The sequence below is a fragment of the Corvus cornix genome, chromosome 18 (assembly GCF_000738735.6).
Source record: "Corvus cornix cornix isolate S_Up_H32 chromosome 18, ASM73873v5, whole genome shotgun sequence".
Classification (NCBI taxonomy): Eukaryota; Metazoa; Chordata; class Aves; order Passeriformes; family Corvidae; genus Corvus; species Corvus cornix.
The window spans coordinates 11,544,558-11,561,360 of record NC_046347.1 but is presented as its reverse complement, the minus strand read 5'-3'; the positions used below and the strand labels follow the sequence as shown (position 1 = coordinate 11,561,360).

Sequence of the window (16,803 nt, the reverse complement as noted above, 5' to 3'; positions counted from 1 at the left end):
CAGCCACCCCCCAGAGTGGGGACGGGATCCCCCGGGAGCGGGGCTGGGACCCCTCAAGTAAGGAACTGCTCCGGTGCTGACCCATCCCGGGCACCGCCGGCTTCCCGGGACCAGGGATGGGGACAGGGATGGGAAACAGGGGCGGGATGAGCACCTCTGCCCCCAGACAGCCCCTCAACCCCCGCCAGCCCCCCTCCCACACACCCTGCACCCCATCTCTGCCCCCATGCCCCAACACGGCCTCAGCCTGCAGCCCCCCAGTCCCATCCCGAGGGGGAGCAGAGCCCCCCAGCCAGGCCCGTGGTGTGGGGTCCCCTTTGGGCTGGGAGGCTGCCCCTTGTGGGGCCCATGGCTCGGCCTCGTCTGCTCGACGCCACAGCCCTGGCACATGGGAGTGTGCCCTCCAAACACAGGATGCTCCAAAACCTGGGAGTCCCAATTCCTTGGCAGGGAACATCCCACGGCTTCACCCACAACCCCTGGCAGCTCCCAACCAGAGCTTGGTGAAGCTGTGAGTGCCACTGGTCACAGAGTCCACCTGGGACCCAGGTTGGACTTTCCTCCAGGGTCATGGCAGGGCAGTCCTGTCCCATCCTGTCCCGTCCCGTTCCTGGGAACCCCCATCCAGGCCCTTGTCCCACCCCTCGCTGGGCTCAACTCTGAGCACGGGGCTCGCACATCCCCACCACCAGTTTGAATATTTAAAGCCAAATTTTGCGTACACGATTAATTTTTTACAAGCCTTCAAGCCTGCACAGAACAGCACCACGCTGCACATGTCACGTCGCCACAAATAGATACAGGCCTGGAAAAATTACCGGCTGCTGGGAGAATAAACACGCTGGAGCCAGCTTCTCCCTTCTCCCTTGCCTCCGCATTTCTCTGCTCCAGAGCAGCTCTGTCCCACATGATCCCCCAGTGCCTCTGCCAGGGGTAGCAGGGGGCTGCTGATGCCCCGTCACTCATTTTGGAGACCCCCGGCTGGGGTGCACCCCGTTGCTCCCCTCCCCACTGGGTCCCTGGTCCCTTCTGGATGCCCAAAGGCCATGACCCCACATGTGGGACACCCTGAGCTCCTCCATGAGCCTTCCTGGGTGTCAGAGTAGCCGAGCAAAGGTGGCACTGACCTGGTACAGTGTCTGTGTGTGTCAGGAGCATTTGGGGTCTCTCGGAGCTTTGGTGCCATTGTTGCCCTCTGGACTGGCCGTGGTCCTGTGTGAGTGGGTGGCCACGTGCGTCTGAGCTGGCACCGGCTGAGTCACGGCCAGGCGGGACGGGGGTGGGTAGCTGTGCCGAGCCCACACCGGGCACCCACCCGCCTGCACCGGGCACCCACTGGGCCCAGCCATCCCCAGCATCCCAAACATGCTCAGCTGGTCCCAATGTGGGTGGGACAAGGATGAGCTGAGGCCTTCCTGGCACTGGCAAGGGGCAGGGGGGCTTCGGTGAGTGGGAGGGGGTGAAATCACCCGGATGTTGTGTTGGGGGTGGCAGTTCCAGTGCCCAGTGTTCCTTCCCTCCTGTGTCTGGGAGAGGGTGGGATGGGGAGGAAGATGAGGATGGGACGGAATGGGAATGGGAATGAGAATGAGGACTGGGGGGGATGGAAGTGAGGATGAGATGGGAAAGAAGGACAGAGATGGCCTGGGGATGGCAGTGGGATAGGGATGGGATAGGGGGATGAGAATGGAGTGTGTGCCTGCCTAGCCCTGCTGTGCCACCCTGCCCTCCTTGAGAAGACCTGAAATCCCCAGTTCAGCTGGGACACCGAGTGCAGCAGCCCATGCCCCAGCACCCTCCTTGCCCAGGTGACACCCCCAGTAGCCCCACCTGCCACATCCAGGAGGAGGGTTGAGCTCTGTCACAGTCACCCAAACCCACCGCCCGCCCTGTGCCCCCTGTCGCTTGTCCTGCTTCCCACCAGATTTCCAATGTGGCTGTAAAAGAGAAAATCCCAAAGGAGAATCGAGGCCCAAAGCCCCAGGGAGCCCCTCAGGTCCAGCCCTGAGGTCGGGGCGGGTGGCAGGGCTGATCCAACCCCAAGCAGAGGCACAGGGTGGCACCGGTCCCCTGACATCCCCTCCCGGTCCGGGCAGTGCCGCTGCCGCCGCCCCAATTAGCAGGGGAGATTACAGATCCTTCCCAAAGGGAGATTACCCTGCTCGGATCCTGCCACTTGCGCCGGCTTCCCGGCTGATTTGTCTGGGGCTGCAGCTAATCCCCTTCCGGGCAGACAGCAGATTGAGCCGCGATTCCCTCCTTCCCGGCCCCGCGGCCACGGGGCGGCCAACGGGCCCCGCTCGTCCCGCTAATCCCGGGGGAGCCGGGGGGAGAGGGGCTCCTTAATTGGGGATCTCTGGCAGAGCCCGCAGCGGCCGCACAGTCGCCGCCAGCCTGGCTGAGCGCCCGCCGTGCCGCGGCTCGGCAGGGACGGGGACGGGGACAGGGACGGGGACGGGGACAGGGACACGGCTCGTGGCACGCGGGACCCCCGGGGTGCGGGCGGTGGGCGCGGGCGCAGCCATCCGGTGAAAATCAGCATGTTCGTTATGCAACGGCGCTGATTTATTCATGCCTGAACCGGGCACTGGCCTAGAAATTAGCCCGGGCGATGCCGGGGAGGGGCCGGGAAGATGCGGGAGCACACGGAGCCCCGGGGAGCGGCGGGAGCAACGCCGGGAGCAGCGCCGGGCACACCCCGGGCACCGGGGGTGGGTGCTCACCCCGCAGCGGCGATGCCGGACGGGGCTCTGGCTCCTACCCCGGATCCACGGGGCACAGGCACAAGCCCTCCTGGACGGGCAACGAGGGGGCTGAGCCCCCTTCTGCCACGCCAGAGCTCCCGGGGCCGCAGCCGCTGGCACAGGCTCGGGCCGGCCCGTGCGGGGCTGTGCAGGGCGGGGGCCGAAGCGGCGCTCAGGACACCCCTTGGAAAAGCAGCGGAACAAGCGCCGTGCCCGGCCTGTCCCGGCACACCGGGATGAGCGCTCCAGCCTGGGAACAGAGAGCGCACGGGCATGGCTCCGCTGTGCAGGACCCCAGCCACCCTCTGTGTCCCTGCCCCGGAGCTGGAGGAACTGCTCGTGCCCCACAACACCCAAATCAAGTGCCAAAGCACGGGCAGGGATCTGGGCCATCCATGGGCTGCCTTGGGATCACACCGGCCCCGGGAGCTGCAGCCAGGAGCCCGCGCTGGGACAAACGCCAGCGTCGGGAAGTGGCCGAGCCCCTGTGCAGCTTCCTGGGGTGATAGAGGGTTCCTCTGCGGCTCCATGTCACCGTGGGGGCTCTGGCAGTGCTGCCACAGGGCAGGGCGAAGCTCCAGCCGAGCGCAAGGACCAGCAGGACGGATGGGAAACACCCGGGACTCTGCTGAGAAAACATCTGCCGGCCCCCGCTCCGAGCCCCGGCCCGGGGGAGGGAACAGAGCGGCTGCATGCTCCCGGCCGAGAGGAAACAGATGCCACCGGCCCAGCCCAGGCATTTCCCGGCCCTGTCAGGGGGTGTTGAGGAAGCTGCAGGTAGCAGAGGCTGTGGGATCACATCCTGCCCTGGCTCTGCCTCCCTGCGTCCTACTGGATATTTCAGTTTAGAACGGGAAGCAAGGCCTAGATAGGGGTGCTGGGCACGCTCGGAGCAAGGGAGGGTCTTGGGATGCAGGAATGGGGTCGGGAAGGTGGGAGTGGGCACAGACCTCGAGCAGGAGCCACTCATGCCCTGGCACTGACGTGCACAGGTACAGAAACAGCTGTAGAAACCAGCAGAGATTTATTATCAGAACAAAACTCCCAAACATCTAAAGGCCACCAAGTGTCCCAGCACGGCCACCGCACTGGGACCAGGCTGTGGAGAACGAGGGAAGAGGGAGGGGAGAGCCTGACCCTGACCCCAGCCCCGCTCCCTGCCCGGCAGGACGGTCACTCCGTGGCCAGCTGCCGCTGCTGCTCCAGCAGGGATTCCAGGAGGTTGGCTCTCTGCACGGCCGCCTGCAAAGGAGCACAGGGGAGAGCTCGCGGTGCCCGGCAGAGCCGCAGCCGGGCAGGGCGGGGCAGCCCTCACTCACCTCGTACTGCTTCCGCAGGCTGCTCATGCTCTCCTCCTTCCTCAGCACTGCCGCCTTCACCCTGACACGGACATGGGGGGCCAAACACCGGGCTTTCAGCCCCGGGAGCTCAGCCCCTCTCCCCCAGCCAAAGCTGGGCTCCAGGTGCCATCACACCTGGCAGCACCTTTATTGCATTGCTGGGTGCTGGGTAGTGTGGACTGACTGGTCTACAGGAAGAAAGGCACATTAGCTTCCTAAGTCCTAATTATCATAGTGTTTTAGGGATGTCCCAGCTGCCCTCAGCCTCTGTGGCTGTGCCCTGACCCTGGGCCCTGCCCCTCTGGAGAAGATCACTGTGGCTGCCATCACAGGTATTGTGTGTGAGCCTCGGAGAGCCCCCAGGAGGTGACACCGATCCTGGCCAGGGCTCCTGCCAGGGAGGAACACAGACAGAGCTGTGCTCCACTGGCCTCTCCTGGCACTCATGTTCTGCAGGCAGGGACAGGAACAGCCCTGGGGACAGGATGGCACAGAGCAGGCCAGCAGCGACAAGGAACAGAGGATTCAGGGTGTCTGAGCAGCAGCCGGCTCGGGCAAGACTCCTCGGCCCGGTTTGTCTGGACAGGGCTGGAAGCCATTCCTGAGGATGCAGCACTGAGCTCCTGCACCACACCCGGGCTCCCTCACCTCCTGTGAACCTCCTCCAGCTCCCGGTCCTTCTCCCGCACCAGCCTGTCCAGCTCCAGCTGCTGCCGGGCCCTCAGCTCTGCCATCTCCGCCTTCAGCCGCGAACTCTCCTCCTCCGTCCCCACCAGCCTGTCTGCAAACTCCTGCCGGATCACCTCAGTCAGGCCTCTGTGCCCCTGGGACAGCTGGTCCCGCACACCCAGGCACAGGTCAGGCAGGGCCCTGGCTCTGCTCCTTGCTCACCTTCCGGATCTCCTCCACCTCCTGCTCCTTGTGCTTCAGCAGGCCCTGCAGCCGGACGCTCTCCCCTTCCAGCTCGGCCAGCCGCCCCTTGAGCTCATTGCAGCGCTCCTGCAGCTTCCGCTCCGACCGCTCCAGCTCCTGCAGCTCCACCTCGTACTTGTCTCGGATCCTCTTGATCCTACCGGCAGGAAGGACAGGCAGCCTGGCTCATCCCGCTGCTGCAGGGATCATCCCAGCCCCCTTCCTGCTGCAGGAGGGACCAGGGCACAGCAGCAAGGGCACAGCTGCCCCATGGGAGATCCAGGGCTGCTTCCTCAGGTGAGAGGTAAACTTTGTCCCTGTGAGCTGCTCCTTCCTGCACTAACACTGCTCCAGAGCTCACTGGAGAGATGCCCAGGGGACAGGGAAAAGGGACCAGCCCCTGGAGGACCTGGACCCTCCCTCCTCCCTTTCCCCCTCACCTGTTCTCTGCTGCCCTCTCACACTCCTCCTTGGCCAAGGACGTGTCGGCCTCCAGGCGCTGGATCACCAGCTCGATCTCCTTGTCCCTCTCCTTCCTCATCTCCTCCCGCAGCTCCCGCTCCCGAGAGAGCAGCCAGGCTTCCTGGGAACAGGGACAGCAAATGCGGCCTCAAATCCCTCTCAGAGCCCGTGGGTGGCACCTCCGGAGGACAGCTCTTGCCATTACCTCCTTCTTCACATAGTTGGCCTCCCAGGCCTGCTTCTCCAGCTCCAGCTGGTCCTTTAGCACCTTCAGTTCTGCCTGTGAGGAGAAGGGAAAACAACAGCTCAGCCCTGGGAGCATTCTGTGCCGGCTGGGAGCAGCTGCTGGCGCTGCCCCGGTGGGGTCTGAGGCCTGGTGGTGCCAGTGCCCAAAGGGCTGGAGGTGAGGGGGAACCAGACCTGGTGCCGCCTCTCCTGCTCCTCCTTCTCCTTGGCATACTCGTCCCGCAGCGCCCGGGTGAGGGCCGAGCTGTTGGCCTCCAGCTGCCGCCGCAGCTCCTCCGCCTCCGCTCGCTGCCTGCACAGACACAGCTCCCAGCATCCACACCAGCACCTCTTCCCATGGGAGCCCGGCCCCAGGGCTGCCCCCAGCCGCAGGCCCCCAGCCTGCTCACCTGGCTGCTTGCTGGCTCAGCCGCTCCTTCTCCTCGGCCACCTCGGCATAGAGCCGGCGCCGCTGCAGCTCCAGTGCCTGCTCCTCCTGTTCCAGCTGCTGCTCACACCTGCGGGGCACAGACACTCCACGGATGTGCCTTTGAGCACTCGGCCTCTTCTCCACCCTGCCCTTCATGATGCCAGAGGACGCTCCTGGCTCAGGGGCATCGCCCACCTGAGGCCGGTGAAGAGAAAGGGGCTGCTCCCCACGGAGCTCCAGATTTTGGGATCCCACCAGCAGATTGATGCTGGACAGCACCCCAGAGCTGTGAGCTCCAAGGCAGCACTGAGCCCGGAGTGACGCACCTCTGCCGGGCCCGCTCCCGCTCCCGCTGGCTCTGCTCCTCCTTCTCCCGCTCCAGCAGCCCCCGCAGCTCCTGCGCCTGCCGCCCGTAGTGCTGGGCTGCCCGCTCGTCCGACTGCAGCAGCTCGGCCTCGTGCAGCAGCTTCAGCTGCCGGATGTCCTCGCGGTGCTTGGCCATGAGCTTCTGGATCTCCGGCTCCAGCCCTGCACAGCGGGAAGGGCGGTCACGGCTCGGCCCAGATCCCACCCCGCTGCCCTTGGCCGGCTCAAAGGGGCTGGTAAGAAGGGGGGATGAGCACAGAGGGGTTTTCCTGCCCTCTGGCATCTGCTCCACCAAAAACAGGGAGCAGACACTGCCCACACCAAGGAGCTCTTCCCAATCTGTCCTGGACCACCCTGGTGCTGTCCCGGCTCCACCTGCTGCTGAGGGAGCCTGCCCGTACCTTTCACAGTGATTTCTTTGATCTTTTTGGTTTTTTCCTCAATCCACTTCTCCCGTCGGACTTTCTCAGTTGCACTCATGAGTTCCTTCAGTTTCTTAATCTCCTGTTTGGAAGCAAATGGGAAAACCTCAGAGAAGCTGGGAGAGAAAAGCCCTGGGAGCCTGGGAGCCGGGCTGTTGGGAAGGAAGCTGTGGAGCTGCGCATGGATACAGGCACAGCCCTGGCCAGGTGTGTTCTTCCAGCCCAGAGAAGTGGCCACACACTCTCCTAGTGCCTTCTCCTCTATCCCCTTGGGAAAGTGCTCACTGCCAAGATATGAGAGCACCGACGGAGAGGGAAGGGGAACTGGGGGCTGCCAAGGGTCCCTGCATGCGGGGCAGCCCATCCGTCCCTGTGTGATGGTGCTTTCCTCTCCAGCCTTCCCTCTCCCTGCCACGGAAAGCACTCTGGCAGGGGCTGGAGCAGGGCCAGAGCAGGTCAGGGCACGAGAACAGAGGGCAAGGCACAAAAGAGAGCAAAGACCACATTTACCTCACAAAAGGGGCCCAAAGTGCGCCAGACCTGGGGAGAAAGAAAGGAGGGGATGGAGAGAGAAGGGGAATGTGGGGGAGAGGCAAATCCACACAGCCGTGTCTGTGGGAGCCACGGGCAGGGCGGAGCTGGGCAGGAGTCCGTGGTGGTGAGAGGAGACACAGCTCAAGGGGCAGGGACAGGGACATGCCAAGGGACTGGCCAGGAGCGTGCCACAGGGTCGGAGCCTGCTCCGGAGACCAAGGGACCCCCACGGTCTGGCCAGGCATGAGCTCAGCTCCAAGGTCAAGGATAAGCAGGCACTGGGATGGCAGAGCTGTGATAAGCCCAGCGGTGCTGCCTTCCTACCAGGCCTGGCATGGGGCGAGCTGAACTGCCTCCATCCACAGGGGAAGCAAAATTCCTCAATGGCATTGGGTTTGTGCCAGCATCACACCCCGGTCACCCCCAGCCTGGGAGAGCTCTGCTTACATGGGATCATGGAATCACAGAATGGTTTGGGTCGGAAGGGACCTTAAAGCTTCTCCAGTTCCATCCCCTGCCATGGGCAGGGACGCCTGCCACTAGCCCAGGGTGCTCCAAGCCCTGTCCAACCTGGCCTTGGACACTTTCAGGGATGGGGCAGCCACAGCTGCTCTGGGCACCCTGTGCCAGATGTGTGGGAAGGATCTCTCTGAGCAGAGCCTGGGAGCTTACACTGTCCCTTGGTCAATGCCACGCTCCTGGCTCTGGGCAGCAGAGGACGGGAGCCTTTTGGGGAGCCAGGACAAAGCTCCGTGGTGACAGGGACCTCCTGTGCACAGGGAAGAGCTCCTTGGAGTGTCAAGATCCCACTGAGGTGACAGAGACTGTACTGCTCCGGGCAGAGGCCCCATTTGAGCAAAATCAGGACACACATGTCCCCCCACCTTCCCTGTCCCCTCACCAGCTCGTGCTGCTCCTGCATCTGGGTGATCTTCTGGCCATACTTGTGGTCCACTTGTTTCAGCTCTGCCACCACAGCCTCACATTTCTCACTCAGCACCTTCTTGTCATCGAGGAGCTGGGCAGGGGAAGGGGCCGGCATCAGGCAGGTGCAGCCACCTCAGCCTCTGCCTTCAGGAGCTGGGATGAGGGATTACCTGGTCGATGAAGGCCAGGTGCCTCTGGATAGCTGCCTCATACTGCTCCCTCTGCAGCCTGAGCTGGTGGCCGAGCTCCTTCTTGGTCTGTTTGACGTGGCGGTCGGTCAGCTCCCGCTGCTGAGTCTGTGGGGAGCAGGGATCAAACAGCCACGACATGGAAATCACCATCAGGCCAGGAAAATGAGGGACAGAGCTAAAGCAAAGCCCTGGTGCCCACATTTCCCACCCCTGTCAGCAGGAACATCCAGCCTCCCTGGAGTTCTGTCAGAGGAGAAGGGAGTTCAGCCCCAGGAGAAGGGGCTCCCCACTAGATGATCTTTAAGGTCCCTTCCAACCCAAACAATTCCATAATTCTGTAAAATCAAGGGATAACCCTGATCACATGCTTCATATCCCGGAGAACCACATGCAAGGCTGACACACCAGAGCAGTCTGCAGCAGGCTGATGGCTCTCTTCTTCTCCTCCACTTCCAGCTTCAGCCTCATCATGGAGCTTGTCACCTCCGTAGCAACAGCCGACACCTGCTCCACGTGAGCCAGCTCCTCTTCCAAAAGGAAGCCCTGCCACAGCAGAAAAAGCATGATGAAAAGGTGGTGGAACCACTTGGAGTGAGGACAGGGAGATGGGGATGATTCCCACCAGAGTCCCACAGCACAGATGGACTCACCTCCCGCTGCGTGGCCGAGGCAGCCGACCTGGGCCTCTCCTGCTCCGACTTCTCCATCTCATCCAGGAAACTGATGATGCTTTGGAGCTTGGCCTCTGAGAGCAGAGCCCCATCCTCGGGGACCCCCGGCGAGTGGTTCAGCTTCCCAAACTTCTCCAAGTTATCAGCAGTCAGGGAATTGGAGCTGGGCTCCTGCTGGGAATTCACCGTGGTGAATGAGCACCCAGGGGAAAGCTCGGGAGAAGAGGTGCTGGCTTCTCTCCATCACTGGAGCCCAGTCCTCCCACTGCAGCCCAGTAACCAGCCTCATCCTCTGGGCTCAACCCTGTCCCACCACCAGCCCTTGCATGGATTTGCTGTTCCTTGCAGATGTCCAAGCCCTTGACGCACCAAACAATTCCTCTATCACCTCCAAACTCCTCCATCTCCACCTCCAAATTCCTCCATCACTCACTCCAAGCTCCTCCACCACCTTCCCTGGCAGTGCCCAGCCGTTGCTCACCAGGCAGCCATCACTGTCCAAGGATGGACACAGCAGTCCCATCCCTCGGCTCACCCTGTCCATCCAGGCATATCTGTCCTTCTTGAGGAGCTTGGGTGGGGGCAGCAGCTCCGGCTCCTCCTCCAGCAGCCGGAGTGTGTCCAGCAGCTCATTGAGTGTGACCTTGGACGGAGCCCTGCTGCCAGCAGTCACTGCTGTCTCCAGGTCCTCGTTAGCCACCTCCCTGGAGCTCATATCCTAAGGAGAAGATGAGAGAGTGAGAGAGTTTTCTGGGTCTCCCCAGAAACCAGCAAAGGCTCTGCTGTCACGCTGGCAGAGCGGCTGCTGCCAGGACACCCAGGAGGCACAGCCAGACCCACCTGCAGTTTGTCCTCTGCCCCGGGGTCCTGTGAGGGCACGGAGCCAAGAGCTGCCAGGCCGCTTCCTTCCGGCTCTGTGGCTGCCGAGGGGGAATTGGCCTCTACAGGAACCAGACTGCTGTCGGACACTCGCCCCAGCCAGCCCCTGGGAAGCAGCTCCTCAGAGCAAACAGCGCCTTGTCCCCTCCTTCCCCTCACTCCCAGAACTCTGGGGCATGCCAGAGGGACTCACCGGTGTTGTTGGCTTTGGTGAGGCTGCTGGCCGGGCTGACATTCCTGGCTGAGGCAGGTTTGGCACCAGGCTTCTTCTTGGGCACCCTCCTGCTCTCCTTCACCAGCACCAGCTCTTCTGCTGAGTGCTGCATCTCCGAGGCCTTTTGGGATCTTTTCTGGTGCAGCTCCTGCAGGGACAGAGGAGCCATCGATGCCCTGAAGTTTTGGGAAGGCACAAGCCTGTGTTTGCAAGGCTGTGGCAGCGTTTTTGCATCCTCCAGCTGCTCACTGCTGTGTCTCCCCCAATCTCCCCCCGATGGAACATGATTCCAATTAGAGCAAAGAAAATTTGGGGTTTAAAACATCCCCAGCTTTACTGCCAACTCCTGCAGCCTGTGCCAAGCCCATCTGCACCACCAGCTGCAAGAGCAGGGTGACAATGACGTGTTGCTTCCTGCCAAGGGACACGGAGCAGTACTCGGCCCTCTCCGGAGGAACCCTGCTCCTGAGGAGGGTCCCATTCCCAGGGCACGCACATCCTCAGCCATTCCAAGGAGCCTGGAGTCTCCCTGTCTCAACAGCACCATTTTCCTGAGCACTACATGGAAACCAGCACTGTCTTCACAAGCTCAGAACGAGCTGCCAAGGCTTGGCAGGAGCACAGCAGGAAACCGCTCTGTGGCACCTCCATCTCCAGAGGGAGCGCTCCATTTCCAAGGCTGGCTCTGATCCTGCCCCATGCCAAGCCCTTGGAGATGCAGAGAGGCCTCTCGCTGCCTCGCCAGATGATGCCAACAAATGGTGTCACACAGGCCACGACAGCCTGGCCCTGGCCCTACCTGGATGGCAGCGTGCCGGGCCAGGCGCGCCTTCTCCTCTCGGATCTTCCGGCGTTCCTCGTCCTTCCTCTCCTGCAAATTCAGGATGTTCCCCTCCTCCATCCGCTGCTGCCTTTCCTTCCAGAGAGGAGGATCACAAGTGTTACTGAGAGTTCTCCAGCATCCACCACTGAGAAGTGTGAGGGGCACCCACACCTGGGTCACCCCATATCCAGGCTTTCCATCCTCCCCTCTGTGCAGGTGAGGAGCCCTTGGCACAGCTCCACTTTGGAGCAGCTCATTTTCTTTAGATCCTCAGTGCAATTATTATTATTATTATTATTATTATTATTATTATGTCATCATCTGGGTCTGCAACCACCAAGGAGACAAGGCTTAAAAACAGACTCACATACAAGAGCAAGGGAGCTTTTCATTACTGGGATAAATAATTGAACACAAAGAAACACAAATAGCTGTGAAACGTCATCACTCTAACAAGCCACCTCATTAGGGATTCATTAGGATGAGCCGAGATGGGGCATCCCTTCTCCGGCCACCAGTGTGGCCCAGACAATGGCAATTACGGGAGGCTTGTGCTGCTACTGCCAGTGTCTGCCTGCTCCCAGGCAGGGGGCTGGGGGAACTGGAGCCGGGTGGTGCTGAGCCCTTGGACCTCAGCTCCGGCTGGAACCCAGCCCAGGCTAATCCCTGGACACAGCCAGCAGTGCTCTGAGGGAACAGGACCCTCCCCAGCTCTCTGGACCATGGAGGGGCTGGTTGGATGCAAAGCCAGAACCCCCTCGACATTCACAGCCCAGGTCTGGTGACTAAAGGGACCGAATTGCGCGGCCAGCGGGACAGCGTGTCAGAGAGTCTGGGCTACACAGCAGGGCACAGGACCAACCTCCCTTTTGGCAGCCATCAGGCGCCCCAGAGCCGCAGCCGCCGTCCTGTGCCGCTGCGAGTGCCGCCGGTACCAGCGCTGGATGGTGACAGCAGCCAGGTTCACCTGCTGGATGAACCTGTGGGGACAGGGAGGGAGGGTCAGCATGGCCCCAGGGGCAGCAGAGCACAGGCGCCTTCCCCACAGTACCGGGACCTGCAGGTGCACTAAGAGTGGCCCTTCCCCAGTGTGAAATCCCACAGGACAAGAACAAGCTCCCCTGGAGCTCCTCACTCCTCCTGGCACCGTCCTCCTGCCCATTCCCTCACCTCTCGGCCTCCTCCTCAGTCACCTCCCTCCTCCGGGGAATGCTGCTGCTGCTGCTGCTGTTGTTGTTACGGGTCACGATGTTGTTGCTGGAGAAATTCTTCTGAGACTTGACGAAGCTGCTGCTGCCTTCCCCGTCCTCGTTCGAGGTCGCTTTGACGACATTGCTGGGACAGAAGGTGAAGCCACTCAGCCCTGTCCTGTGCCACACACGACCCCGTGGCCAGCCCAGCTGCAGAGCCCCCACACTCACTTGAGGGAACTGGGAGCCTGGTTGGAGCTCTTGGGAGCAGGGCCCTTCTCAGCAGTGGAGTAGTTGTTGTGCACCATGGTGGTGACGCAGTTGCCCATCGCGCCCTTGTTGCTCCTTGTGTGGTGAGAACAGGAGCATCAGGAGCAGCACCTTCCCCTCTCCGGGTGTTTTCTCCATGCAGTTCTGCCCACCCCTGCTCAGGACCCCCTGTCCTACCTGTTGTTGGCGGTGAAGTTGGCAGCCAGGAGCACGGTGGCTTCCTTCCTCCTCATGCCCGCGGGCGGCTCGAGGCCGTGGGAGCCGGAGGGGCCCGGGAATGCCCGGGGCTGGTCATCCTGCCACAGAGTCAGCAGGGATAAGGCTACTAAACCCACCTCCTCAAACACCACCAGGAGCACAGAGCCGGCCTGGCCCACCCACTCCCAGAGCCTGCTGTCCTCACCAGGATATTCCACGTGGTTTTCTTTTCTGGGGAAGTTTTGCTCAGAGTTGCCAGTTTCTTCCTTCCTCCTGGATCGCTCTCAAAGAAGGCCAGGAAGTCTCCTGTCTGCTCCGAGCTTTAGCCAGACCCAGGGAAGGCAGAGAGGAGAGAACAAGGGTTCTGGGATAACTCACAGCCACAGGACACACTCTGGCCATGCAGGGCACTTGGATACTCCAGTGTGACACAAGGGGACAAAGGGGCTGGAGAATTGTTACACGGCCACAAAATCCACAAATGACTCCTTTTTACACAGAGCTTTGGGTTTGAGGGTGGTGTGTGGTGATAGGGATGGGCACAGACCAACAGGAGAACAGAAAATCCCAACTCAGAAGGCATTGGGAACAGAGAGCTTTTGTCTCCTCACACAGCCCAGTTATGGCCTTGGTGGGTCCATGAGGGCTGTTGGAATTAAATGGAATGGTTTTTGTGACAGCCACAGAAATACACTTCATTTCCCTGAATAGAAATTCTTCCCTGTGATGACACTGAGGCCCTGGCACAGGTTGCCCACAGAAGATGGGCACTTCTCTGGCAGAGAAGTGTCCCAGGCCAGATTAGACAGGGCTTGGAGCAATGTGGTCTAGTGGAAGGTGTCCCTGCATGGGACTTTAAGGTCATTTCCTACCCAGGCCATTCTGTGATCCTATGAAACGCTAAACAAGGGACCTCCTCTTCAAAAAAATAACCAAAGCCCCAGACCTTGGTTTTCCAGGGCCAGGCTTTAACTCCTGGTGTGCACAACAGAACTCAGGGTACATTTTGGAAAGGCTCCTGTTCCCCCACAGGACCAGGGAGGTTGGACACAGGGGTGGGGTGTCCCCCAGGGGCACCCACAGGATGGATGGACACACGTCCGTGGCTGGAGCTGTACCTGTGTGAGCTGTTCACCCGCTGGTTCACCTGCGTGGTGCTGTTGGACCTGCGCAGGTTGTTCATGGCCCGGGATCCCGCATCCTCCTGCGGAGAGCAGGGATAAATCCAGCAGCCACGTTCAGGAGGAGCACAGGCAGGCTCCCCCACCCCCTCACCCAGCGGGACACGGAGTTCTCGCTGCCCCAGGGCTGCCAAGCTCTCCTTGAGGCAGCGGGCAATGACACCTCGCTCGGGCACTGCTGAGCCAGCAGGAACACGTTCCTTAGCACAAGCTCCCGGGAACAAGGGCACGGGAATGCTGCCAAGGGATTACTCAGCATGGAGCACAGACTGTCTGCTGCTGGATCCTGACGGAGCCCAGAAAGCACCTGGGGCTCATTCTCTGGGGAACCCCCACTCAGGAGCGGCAGGAACAGGGGGTGCTCCATGAGGGGCAGGCTGGGCCTGACATCCCAGCAGGAGACACCAGGAAATCGGCAGTTTCCAGACGGAAACTGGTGCAGGGAGCTGAAGGGCGAGGAAGGGAAAAGAGGGAATCCTGACGCTCCCTACTTGCTGTTCTGCATCGAGCAGAGAACCACGAGCAGCGACCGCCGAGGGCGGTGCCAGAACAAAGCCGGGCTGGTGCTGGGGGAACCACGGCATGCACGGAGCCATCCCAAATCCCAGGCACGCACTCCCTGCCCTGGCACAGGCGGGGGGAAGGACACGGGCTCACCGGGGCGTTCCTCTTGGCTTTGCTGTCGGCAGCCACGGACACGGAGCGCGCCATGAGCTTGGCAGGAGAGGCGCTGCCGGGGCGGCGCGACACCGGCGCCGGGAGCCCCGTCAGGATCAGGTCTGCGACATCGGAGCTCTGGACGGAGCAGCAGCTCCGGGTGCTCTTCATGCTGGAGCAGAAGGAAGGAGCCCTGGAAGCACAGCGCAGAGAGAGGGGAAGGCATGGAGCATCCAGCCTTGGAACCAGGCGCTCTGGCTCCTGCAAACACCGGCACACGGTGCTGGAACTGTTCCAACAGCACAAAACACCTTCCTCCAAATTGCCGCATGGCAAATAACCCCAAGCACAGCCCGGGAGAGGCTCCGGGTGAACTCCTCACTGCTTTCACCCAACACTCTGGCTGCCCATGAGCTGCTGTCCCATTTATGGGCCGGGATTCCAGCAGAGGACGAAAGGGAGGGAAAAGCCCTGCTCCCCATCCCGGGCTCCTTCACTCCACACAGCCCACGGCTGCCAGAGGATCACACGGGCCCGGAACGGCCTTATCTGTGCAGGCTGGAGGTTCAGCTCACCCCACATCAGGTTGGGATGCTGAAGAACCACCTGGGCAGCTCCCAGGGGATCCTCCGCCCACCCAGCTCCCAATCCCTGCCGAGGGTTTATTTGGAAGTGTCCCTGCCCTCTCAGGGGGCACAGGGAGGGCTGGGCCCCCTCCCAGCTCGGGGCAGCACATTCCCACCTTTTCCCCTCTGCATTTCCCCAGCCCCATTGCTGAGCCAGGAAAAGACCACATCACTTTTTTCTTTACATTTATTACCCACACTGCCCCTAAACCCGCTCCCCTGGCAGCCCTGGCTTCCCCTCTCAGGGCTCCACCAAAGCCCTCGGCAATGCCTCTGGCTCCACAGCCTGGGGAAACAAACGGCTCTCATGGAAACCGCTGGGCTCACGGCAGGAAAGCAGGGCTCAGGAGCCCAGGCCCAGCACAGCACCCCGAGCCCCTCAAAGCCCTGAAGCTCAGACTCCCTAGCTCTGAAGCCCCACGGCCCCAAGCCCCCCTATGACCCAGAGGCAAGCCCTGGCCCCTAAGCTCCCAAATCCCTGAGCTCCTCAGGATCACCCAGGTCGCACACCTATTCCTCTAAGCTCCCAAAACCCAGACCCCAAAAATTCCCCCACTGCCAAGGCCCAGAACCCCAGCCACAGGTGCAAGCCCAAGCTCCCAGTGCACAGATGCCCCCAGGACCTCCTAGGACACCCATCCCCAGGCCCCAAGCCCCCCAAGTCCCAGACCTCCACCAAGAGCCCCCCGAGCCCCAGACCCCTCCCCAGGACCCCCAGAACACCCAGGCCCAAGCACCCCACGACCCCAGCCCATATCCCCAGGCCCCAAGCCCCTCATGACCCAGACTCTTTCAGAACTCCCCAACTCCCAATCCCCGCAGACCCCCAGCCCAGACCCCAAACCCTCCAAGCTCTCCCAAGCCCCAAATCGCCAGATCCCAACCCCTCACGACCACGGCAATGGGCCCCACGCACCCACACGCGGGTGAGACCCCCCTCGCTCCGGGGGCGATGCCGAGAGCGAGGCCCTGGCCCTGTCCCAGCTCCCCCTGGAACTCCCTGCGCTCCCCCGGCCCCCGCTCGGCCGCCATTAAACGCCCCCAGCCCCTCACCTACGGCCGCGCTCCGGCCACAGCCACTGGGCGGGGCCGGCGGCCAGCGACCAATGGGAAGGGAGGGAAGGGCGGGGGAAGAGACGCGATTGGCTGAGGCGGAAAAAGGGGGCGGGAACAAGGAGGGACGGAGGCGGGGGCGCGGCTGGCGGTGGGGGGCGGGGCTTAGAGGGAGTGAGCCAATGGGGTGAGAGGAAGGAAAGGGGCGTGGCTTCGGAAGGCGGGGGAAATGGGCGGGGCTTGGCCCACGTGGGCGGGGGGCGTCATGGGGTTTTTGGGGGGAAAATGGGGAAAATGGAAATAGTGGGGAGCTGAGAGGAGGACTGGGGCTAGTGGGGAGCTATGGGGAGGGGGGAGCCGTGGAAGATGGGGGAGTCATAGGGCTATTGAGGGAGGTGGGTTGGAGAGGGGAATCTATGGGGCAGGGGGGGTCATGGGAGTACTGGGGGGCCATGGGAAAAAGCGGAGCTGTTAGGGGGTTCTGGGGT

At 62.0% G+C, this 16,803-nt stretch overlaps 1 protein-coding gene across 5 annotated transcripts; it reads right to left on the bottom strand.

Moving 5' to 3' along the window:
- Positions 1 to 3,749: 3,749 nt before the first annotated feature.
- On the bottom strand, positions 3,750 to 16,282 carry CEP131 (centrosomal protein 131). Of its 5 annotated transcripts, none has more exons than XM_039562021.1 (27): positions 16,179 to 16,282; positions 14,637 to 14,829; positions 13,917 to 14,002; positions 13,004 to 13,118; positions 12,778 to 12,896; positions 12,562 to 12,675; positions 12,311 to 12,475; positions 12,003 to 12,120; positions 11,117 to 11,233; positions 10,297 to 10,465; positions 10,065 to 10,165; positions 9,760 to 9,942; positions 9,204 to 9,398; positions 8,959 to 9,096; positions 8,533 to 8,658; positions 8,337 to 8,453; positions 7,412 to 7,441; positions 6,881 to 6,983; positions 6,440 to 6,641; positions 6,094 to 6,201; positions 5,879 to 5,996; positions 5,664 to 5,738; positions 5,437 to 5,579; positions 4,976 to 5,153; positions 4,733 to 4,875; positions 4,064 to 4,124; positions 3,750 to 3,986 (listed from the first exon to the last, which is right to left on the bottom strand). In XM_039562021.1, exons 2-27 carry the CDS (start codon positions 14,805 to 14,807, stop codon positions 3,918 to 3,920), a joined length of 3,264 nt encoding a protein of 1,087 aa, XP_039417955.1. In that variant the 5' UTR covers positions 14,808 to 14,829; positions 16,179 to 16,282; the 3' UTR covers positions 3,750 to 3,917. The 5 variants fall into 5 exon arrangements, with proteins under 5 accessions (XP_039417955.1, XP_039417957.1, XP_039417956.1 ...); XM_039562023.1 differs by having other exon boundaries at positions 10,065 to 10,144; XM_039562022.1 differs by having other exon boundaries at positions 9,204 to 9,395; positions 16,179 to 16,265.
- Positions 16,283 to 16,803: the final 521 nt, after the last annotated feature.